Source organism: Scardinius erythrophthalmus, assembly GCF_964197995.2.
Source record: "Scardinius erythrophthalmus genome assembly, chromosome: 16".
Classification (NCBI taxonomy): Eukaryota; Metazoa; Chordata; class Actinopteri; order Cypriniformes; family Leuciscidae; genus Scardinius; species Scardinius erythrophthalmus.
The window spans coordinates 26,625,577-26,635,759 of NC_138236.1; the positions used below are offsets into that span (position 1 = coordinate 26,625,577).

Consider the following 10,183-nt stretch of genomic DNA (forward strand, 5'->3'; position numbering starts at 1 on the left):
AGACATTCAGCCAATGGTCTGTGGGCGTAACGTCTAAGGCTGATACTAAGTGGCAAGTAACTGTGGAAAACCACAAAGCACAGTGCATGCCAAAAAATGAGCAAAAAATGTCAAGCCCTGCTTACAACTCATGTCAGTTGTGAAGTAGGTTGTAACAATAGCCTCTATGACCTTGACATTAATTTACCCAGTTTCTTTATAAGTAGTAGATTTTTTAAACTACTTTCATTTGTATCAGATAAATGTGGAAATATATAATTTTGAGCACAAAACTCTTTCAGCCAGATGCCCAAACACTCCCGATCAACTAATCTTCACATTGTGCTTATAAAAAATGCAGGTCTACCTTGTCACACATTCTGCCACATAGTTAGCTGGATATGTCATAGTGATATGGTCAAAGGTCAGAGGTGGGGTGTCAATGTGAAAGTTTTACATGTGCGTCACTAGTGATCTGTCACAAACTTTCTTTCTTTTCCCACTCCCACACACCCTGCTATGACATTTTCTGAACTAATTTTCCTAGTGTGTTTTTTTTTTTTTTTTTTTTTTTTTCACCAATTTAAATTAACCCTATTTCTTTTGCATTTCTGCGGTTTTCACTTCTACTACAGGCGGTCTAAAAAAAAATCTGAAAACCAAGGGGAGAAAAGTTCTGCGTCTAAGCTGCTCGTATCACGATGTGGTACATACATGTGCCATTTAAACAGTGGTTAAGGAGGCAGGGGGATGTGGTTATAATTGCAGTCTCCCTCCTCTTCACGGTTAATTCCAGCACTAGCTTACAGACTTCTTGTCTTGATTGACCATTTGCGGTGGTGTAAATGATTACAGTACCGTCATGTAAATGATGCTCCCGGGATTGCGGTAAGTGATGCAGCTGGAATGATGGAGTGTATGATGGAGTTTCCATGTATTCATCCATGACCCAAACTGCTCATGTTTAAAAACCTTTAGAGATAATATAAAATATAACATGAAGGGGAAAGTTCACCCAAAAAACAAAAAAATGGTGGTCATTACCCCTTCATTTTTCTTCTTCCATGAAACTTACGTTTAGCAGAATGCTGATGCTGCTTTTTTCCCATACAATTTGTTGATGAGCTGTCAAGCTCCAAAACTGACCAAAAAAACCCCAGTTCTCCAAATGACTCAGTGAGTCCTATATTCCACATGTTCTAAAAAGCAATATATCAGGAAGAGATTGAAATGAAAGTTGTTATTCATTAAAAACAACAACAGCTTTCAAGTCTCATTTACACTTCCACACATTCAAACTCGACTGGTTACAGGATACACAACAGCCAATGTCATCTTTCATACCAAACCTGCCTCTTCATGCGTAAAAACAAACTGAATGTAATGTTTTCAGACACTTAATTGCATGTTCATTGCAATTAAATAAAAATGTATTAGTTTAAATTTCTATTAAATGCAATTAGCTGATCTTCAGTGTGCTATTTTGACCCACTTGAGTAGGACTTTAGTAAAAAAATAATAATTTGTGATTTTATAACTTCTATTGCCTATGAAACATGTAATTTCTAATGAAAATTGTATGCCGTATTTAAATATATTTTCAATTACACATTTGCAATGAAGTCGCAATCAAATAGCACACTAGAGTTAAACTTATAATCAAGCACTTTACTTTCTGCTATAGTATGTCAGTCAAAACTTTTAATTGAACTTTATTACAAAGTGCACTTTTTAAAAAGGTGTCACAAAAGTGAACTGTTTAAGTACACTTAAGAGGCCTTTTATTTCATTTATATTATTTTAATTATCTTTCTTTGACTCTTAAAGTTCAGAAACGGGTTTGTCTGTCTATCAGCTCTGCACAGTATTATCCGTGTATAATATGCAGTGTGTTTGAAGGAAATGTGTTTGTTTGATGTAAACACTAGTGTTTTGAGGATTTTGATTAATGATCAGACTTGGCGTAGATGTTAAGAGGCCTGGTGTTTCAGTCCATTATGTAATGCTGGCAAAAAAAAAAAAAAAAAAAAAAAAACTCTGATGGATCCTTTACAACCGAGCTACGCCAGAAGCTGCAAGATCAGCTCTCTGTGTGAACAACAAATTAAAGAAAATATGGGGGGAAAGAAAAGGCCAAAAGAGAGAATTGCAGCAAACTATGAATACAAATGAACACTTTAGGAATGGCCATAAGTGATGGATAGCTCAGTGTTTCTGGGGGTTTGATGATTGCATTACAGTAATGCATAATTTCCACAGCATGCAGAAACATGGCCTGGGCACCTCAGACATATAAAAACTTTTGCGAGTATTGAAATGTATGCTATGCTTTTATGAATTCATGTTATGTTTACCTCCCAGCCTGGCTTTGCTGAGACAAGCTGTATTTTCTGAATGCAGATGTTTAGTATTTATTTCAAAACACTTCCAGGAGTGAATGATTCACATTGTACCATGCCCAATGTACATGCCCCTGTCATTTGAATCAAACGTCTTTCATGTGCAATTATGTTCTCTCGGCACGGGTAAACAGGAATAAGAACAGTCAGATGTTTCTGATGGTATGAAACGTCTGCGTTACCTGGATTTCACCCTGTAGAATGTAAAGTTGAAGTGCCTTGCAAAGACTGTCTGTTTCATTGAGCCAGTCTCCTGGGCTGATGAGTGGGCGGCATGCTGTGGATTTTCCGCTTCTGTTGTTGATGCTGCAGATCCTATCAGTCTCTGGAACAGGAAGCAATATTCCAGTGTTTCATTGAGCAAAAATGCATAAATATTTATGGTGTGTTTCTTGCAAATCCCTTAATATCCAAATATGGCAAATCACATATTCATCATAGTTTCGTATCGCATCATCACTTCTGTATGACTAAAAAGGTTTGTGTGCCAAACAGTAACTGATTTCCCCACAGGGTTATTTCCTTTCTCTGTAGACACGCTTCGGGACCCTTTGAAACAATTAAAGAGAGAAATGTCATTGGGTGAAATGGTGTAGAAATGTTAATAGCCTTAGAATAAAGTATATTAATATTATAGATGATATTAAAAATACGTGTCCTGTGCAGTCAGGGTCGAAACCAGCATATATATATATATATATATATATATATATATATATATATATATATATATATATATATATATATATATATATATATATATATATTAAAGTTTAGTGATCCATCAATGACAGATTTATTAAAGGCAGGGTAAGTAATTTTCTGAGATGCTAGCAATAGCGAGCTAGCTTTGAAAGCATGAGATCCCACCCTCCCTTCAGAGTCTCCAAAACCACGCCTTCTTCAAAGCACAAGAACGCATCCAGCAAGGAGCAAACAAAGGTGTCAGGAGAGACGATGTTTAATGTCTGACTGACGTCTGCCTAACTCTGCATAGTATGAAACGTCCTGATGACGCGTGATGTCTGTGCAAGCAGGTATATATACATAGGCTATATAAATAAGACATAAAATAAGACTTTCAACCAATAAAACGAAAAATGTTTCTGGAACAAATTGCCTCAAAAATCTCATAGAAACTGAAGATATTTTTATTACAGTGCATGCTGTTGGTCTGTGCTTATGGACTGTCACATCCACACAACTGGGCTCTTCTCAAACCACTCCTACAGAGAGAATTTGGATTCTCTTTTCATTTCAGAACATTTCATGCATGGGTTTGCGTTTGATTGACTTGAATGTAGCATCTGTCCTGAATGTTTCCTTCAATGTAAAAAGGCTATATAAAACACGGCTGAATTGTACAGCCAAATCAAGCTGGAGGCAGTTGAATAATGGTCCTGTCAGCATGTTACTTTCGTTTTTCGGAAACATCTTGTCGTTTTACTCTCCATTGCCTTCACCCGCCTGTCAGCTTCATGCAAATAATCTCTCAGACCTTTCACGGAAGGCTTTTTATATGTAAATGTACTCTGAATCATCTGCCTTTTTCTCAGTAAACATGTTTTATTTGTTAGTTCATCAGTTTAAGGATCCCTGTATAGAATCGTCTCGTTATGCGGAAGTGTGAAACATTGTGGATATTCAGATATGCTGCAAAAGACTTTTGAGGGAACTGATTCCCGTGACGGAGTAAATTAGAACATCATTTGATTTTAATGCAGCGTATGGCGACATCTAGTGAATGAGTCAGTAAACAACAGGTCATATTTACATGAAACAGAGCAATGTTTGTAAGATTATAAACATTAAGAGAAATAATGTGTTTAAGTGTAAACAAATTACATTATATGTGTTTAAAAACACTTAAATGTAATAAATTAATAAATACTAATATACGTTGAGACATTTTATTCGTTTTACAATTTCTTGCTCAAGGGAACCCACTAGTGGTTACCAAAACATGGTAGCCTACTGTTATAATGATATTATCAGGTTAGGTGCTTATAATGAGCACACAAAGACAAATACAAAATAAACAGTCTTTTAATAATACTCTTCAAGAGAGAACACGCAGGAGAATAGAATAACATAACCACATTATACAAAGACAACACAAAACAAAGAACTGAGCAAACTAAGGACTTAAATACACAAGGAGTGTTAATGAACTGAACAGGAACAGATTAATTAGGAACAATGGAAACTATAGGGAACACTGACAGACAAAACACTATGAAAATAAAACAGAACTAAACAGAAAATAACTGTTACAGTAACTCCCCTCTCCCAGAAGGTGCAGCCTCGCACCGATGATAGTCAAAAATGATGAGGGAGGGAGGGCAGGGGCTCTGGAGGAGGACGAGAGGCTGGCGAAGGGCAGGAGACAAGAGGAGATGGTGGTGGGAGAAACCAAGGTGGTGATGATGGTGGGAGGAGCTAGGGAAGAGAGGAAAGCAGGAGGAGCCAAGCGGGGACCCAGACCACTGACAGGACTAAGGCCCACGGTGGAGTCGAAAGATTGAGAAGCCATGGTGAAGATTTGGCATGTTTAACCAGGGGGACAAAAGATAGAAACGGAGCTGAAGGGTCGACAAGACCTGGCGACACCGATGGATCAGGAGACTGAGGTAGATCCGCAGCGACAAGCAGGGTCAAGCCATGGTGTCAGAAGACTGAGGTGGAGCCAGTGAGACCGAGGACCAAGTCGGAGCCCGGCAGAGCTGAAGGGGATGAAGCACTGCTGAAGGCCTGGGAGTCCGTGGCGCATGCGGAGCAACGACTGATCAAAGCGGAGCCAGAGGGAGCCTGATAGAGCAGCAAGGACGATGGTCCCAGGTGGAGCCGAGGGAGGGAGGAGCCAAGGCGGAGCCTACTGGTCGACAAGCCGAAGTGGAGTGATGGGCTCGGTGGCTGAAGGCGGAGCCAGGGGATCCTCTTTCCAAGGCGGAGCCAGGGCGGGACCAGCTAAGACACAAGAGACTTAGAGCTGGGCGGGACCAGTGGAGACACAGGAGACTTGGACCTGGGTGAAACCAGCAGAACCAGCACCAACAGAAACAGGTGTGTAATTAGGAACTATGGTAACTAATAGGAAGGCAGACAAGTAAACACGAAAACCAAAACTGTTACAAATATAAAGCAAGAAATCATAAGATATAGGCCTATTGTAAAATGATGCAGAAAAAAGAACTTGTTGAAAGGTTCACACAATGGTGATAATGTCATTATATGTTTTTAATAATAGTATGTGTTTAATCAGTTAATAAATTAATACATTTTAATATATGTTGAGATATTTTCTGGTTTTACAGTTTCTTCCTCAAAGTGTTTCGAACAGAACTTAATGCTGACATTTCTACAAATACTCACTTTTTATTTATATTATATTGTTACAAAATCATGATACTGTGAAAGGACTGAGATTTTAAGGCTGTATAATGATGTAGCCTAAAGAAAGATAACATAAGATAATAGCCTATTCAATAATGCAGAAAACAGAAAGTTGTCCTTGAAGAGTTCACTTGAAATGATAATTATGTCATTATAATCATATATAGTCATTTTAATAATGTTATAATAATGTTATGCAAACTTAAATCTAATTTTATTTAAACAAAAAAGGGCAAATTTATATTTTTTGGCGTTTTTTCGTATTTGAAAAACAAAACAAAACAAAAAATAAACAATTTGAATTTTTAGAGCCACTATACGAGTTGACCAGTATTTTTACACGTATATAAGGGACACATGGCAAACGAATCATGCATGTACAAACAAATTGTGTGTTATTTAATTTATTGGTTACTGTAAGAAACCCAGGAATTAGCTCTTTTAGATTAGATACAAATCGTAATTAAAACGCTCACGAATTTCGCTATTAATCGTGAATACAAGCGAGTAAATCACTAGTGTTGTTCTTTATCTCTCCGGTAGAGGGCAGTGTGGATTACATGTGTGACAGCTGACATCAACACGTGCATTGGTTTGCATTATCTGCGTAGCTACTGAGGTTTCTCTGCCTGCTGTTTCAATGGAATATATATATAAAAAACGTTTATACGTTTGGTTCAAATATAGAGATACTGGTTCACAATCTGAAATTCTAGAGAGACTTAACAGTGGGCCAGGAGCTATATTACAGGTTTTTATTTATTTATTTATTTTTTACAATGGCTAACAAGCATTTACTTAAATTCATTTCTCTAAACTCTAAACACAGCAACACACCTACATCACACAATTGGCCAAATAGTTATTTTCTGGCCAAAACCACATTTTGTTAAATAAATACAAACTACATTTCAAAATGCTAAAAAACTTGTTCTACAAACCAACGCTACCAAAACACAGCAAACCTACGGAGCCCCTAAAGCAACATGGTGGTGAAGAAAATATGGGATGGGAAGAAAAAATATTTTTCAAAGCTTTGCGTTCTCTCTCAAAACTTTTGCGTTCCCCTGAGAAGCTTTGCGTTCTCTCGCAAAACATTTGCCTTCTCTCGCAAACTTTTGCATTTTCTCTTGTGAGTTCGGAAAAACACTTCCTGTTTAATGTCCCGCTGGCAGTGTTTCAGACAGCTCCGTAGGTTAAGAATGGAGCAGTTCATAGAATTTGATTTTGAACTTGGACTTAAAGAATAACTGTTGCCAAAATGCAACCTAGGGTCTTTTTGTTAATCTACCCAAGGCAAACCTTTGTTTAAAAGCATAATTAGAATGGAAACGCCACTTTTAAGTTTGATCGTATTTTCGTTTTCGGTCAAATTGCCTTTTGAATGGGAGTGCTTGAGGGGTCAAAAATCGCTATTTTTAAAACATTAAGAAGGCTCGACACAACTTTGCTCGAAGTATCACCAGGGGCTCTACACATGAACTCGAGCATCGAGAACATTGTTTGTGTACACAGAGATTACTAAAAAGAAAGATTTTGAACAACTCACAGTAGCTGTGTCTGCCGGCATTTTGACAGTCAAAAATAGTCGATCTATAGGTTGCATTTTGGCGACAGGTATCCTTTAAGTATATGAAATACGAACAGTGGTTAGTTCAAGGAGTTCAGCAAAGTTGGCAATAGTCTGTCTTTGATGTTATGTTTAGTCTTGTGCTGCATAGCACGCAGCTTGGGTTTTTCACTAGCATTACCTGCCTTGTTTGCTCCCTATTTATTCTCCTTGTGTTTGCAGTATTGTGCCAGATCATTGCTGTATGTTTCCTCAAGTCAAGTCAAGTCAAGTCCTGTTTTCCCCCTCTTGGTAGCTTTGTATTATTCTTTTTTTTTTCTTTATTTATGAATAATAAAGCCAATTGCTTCTTGCATATTGAGTCCTCGCCTCATCCCTTCACCCAACCCTGACAAATATTGCTTAATCCGATTCATTTGCCTTACACTGACCAAACTCTCCTGTCTCTGTTATACACAGATGATAGACATCTGAAAAACACTTCATGTCATTTAAGTTACATGTCATGTTTAATCTTAAGTTAGATATCTACTTTTCAGACTTTGTAAATTTCTTTTATGATTGTGTTAGATGTGGTTGGAGATTATCTTATCTTATGTGGTTGGAGATTATCTTGATTTTATGGCATCTGTCATTTAAGTTTGAAAAAACCTCAAGTCTATACTCTTTCTTAATGCTAAAAAAGTATAGGCACATTTCCTATGAGGAAACATCTGTTACCAAACAGAATTCTTTAATCCTTTAGACTCTCTGTTTTATCCAGGAAACTAGATCAGAGTGTTCTGAAAGTTATTAGTACACAGATAGACGATGTAGGCCTGTAAAATGGGCTTTGAGACAGGATGAAGTGCAGACAACAGACTGTCCTCTGTGACCACCAGGAAGAAGTATATAAAAAAAAATGGTTAAAAAAAGCCTAACTCTCCGCATTAAGCTACTTTGACAGCTAACCCTGAAAACTCCATCTGACCCTGAGAATTCAGGGTATTGAATGAAAAGAAAACAGGAAAATAGCTCAGTAGCTCCTATTTTCAGAGGGGTGAGTCTGCTGCACTTTATATAAGAAGATGATATGTGAAGTATTATATCCTCCTGTCGCACTCTCACACCGACACACCGGAATGGAATTAGGGTCGATTGTGAAACCTTGTTTTTATTATATGTATGGCTCACACACTTAAAGGGATAGTTCACCCAAAAATGAAAATTACCCCATGATTTACTCACCCTCAAGCCATCCAAGTGTATATGACATTCTTCTTTCAGACAAATACAATCGGAGTTCTATAAAAAAATGTCCTGGCTCTTCCAAGCTTTATAATTAAGTGTAGCGTCAGTTCTGGCAGGTCACGTTAGTCAGCTGATCCACGTTTACCTATAGGAATAAGACACCTATCACTGTATTCATATACTGTATAAGCTCCTTCGGTATTATCAGCAGCTATCGTGTTTCTCAGGAGCTAATTACCCTCCTCCATCCCCAGCTCCTCCTCTCGTGCAGTCAGCATTTGGTCTTCTGAGTGCCCTTTGAATCAGAATAAATTCTCAAATTATGTTGTTCTTTAAAATCTTGAATTAATGATATCTGCAATACATTCATGTTGGTTCTGTTTTGTTTACCCTAAGGGGGGTTATTGCTGCTCTCCCTGCTCTTATCCATGCTAGGCTGCAGAACAGAACCATACCGCCAACCCTAACTGTATGCTAATTGTCAATCGTATTTGATGATAGTGGTCCTGACAGAAATGGCAGTGAATAGCGTCTTCTCTAATATTAGTCTTTCTGTTTACCCAAGGTTTACCGCAGTCTGCCGGATCCAGGCCGTATCCAGATCTGATGAAGGACCTGCACCTGGACACGACAACAACGCAGTCCTGAAGTGTCAACTAGTCTCTTCCCTGTGAAGACCTCCTTCCCTTTACCTCTGTGCAGATAAAATGTCGTCAAAATAATTCCAGTTCACATGGCTACGCGGAAGCGATACATAATTCTGTATTATAATTTTTTCAAGGCCAGACAAGTAATTTGTTGAGTTCAATTTGTAAAGAAAGTCTACACGCCTGCGCACATATATATTCAAACGCGCATACCTATAGACTAAACACGTAATGCGCATGTGCATGCCGTCAGCGTTTTCACAGGTTTGCGTTTTAGAAGTTTCCGCAGAGATAATTTTTTTTAAGTTTGCGTTCTCGAGCCACCGGCATTGTTGTGCGAATGAGCGAGCCAGAACGTGTTAAGGGTTTTCTGTTAGTACGATGTCGTGTTAGCTAAGTTAATAACTAATGATCTTTGCGACGGAAGTGAATCAATCAAAACTAACTTTAGCTGGACAATAACTTTATTCTAGAGCTGCTGTAAAGCCAAAACTGTTACTTTAATTTCCTATTAGCACAGCTTTTTGAAACAATCTATATTGTTAAAAGTGTTATAAAAAAGAAGGTGACTTGACTTGAAGGGCGGTTTATGTTTTGAAGTCCATAAAAGTGCATCCATTCATGATAAAAGTGCTCCATGCGGCCCTGGGGTTTAATAAAGGCCTTCTGAAGCGAAGCAATGCATTCGTGTAAGAAAAATATCCATGTTTAAAACTTTATGGACTAAAATATCTAGCTTCCGGCAGACGGCCTACGCAAGTCGACTTACGCCAAAAGAGTAACACTTGACGATGTATGATGTAGGATGTAGGAGTAGCATGAGCTTTGACGCCTCTCGCGGTTCAAACTAACAGGGCTGGGCAACAAACTCAAGCTCCTCCCACATTTCTCTTTAAAAATGGTCATTTTAGACTTCTAATTCGTGACTGGTGTTTTGTTTTGCTCTATCCTCTGCGCTTCCTCAT

At 38.1% G+C, this 10,183-nt stretch overlaps 1 protein-coding gene across 1 annotated transcript in view; it reads left to right on the forward strand.

Moving 5' to 3' along the window:
- The window catches only part of LOC308704043 (carboxypeptidase Q-like), a 97,215-nt gene extending 87,571 nt beyond the window's left edge, over window positions 1–9,644 (forward strand). The window contains exon 9 of the mRNA XM_081388107.1: window positions 9,137–9,644. Within this exon, the coding sequence (XP_081244233.1) occupies window position 9,137 (1 nt within the window). The 3' untranslated portion in view covers window positions 9,138–9,644. The remainder of the gene's footprint in view (window positions 1–9,136) is intronic.
- The last annotated feature ends 539 nt before the right edge of the window (window positions 9,645–10,183 follow it).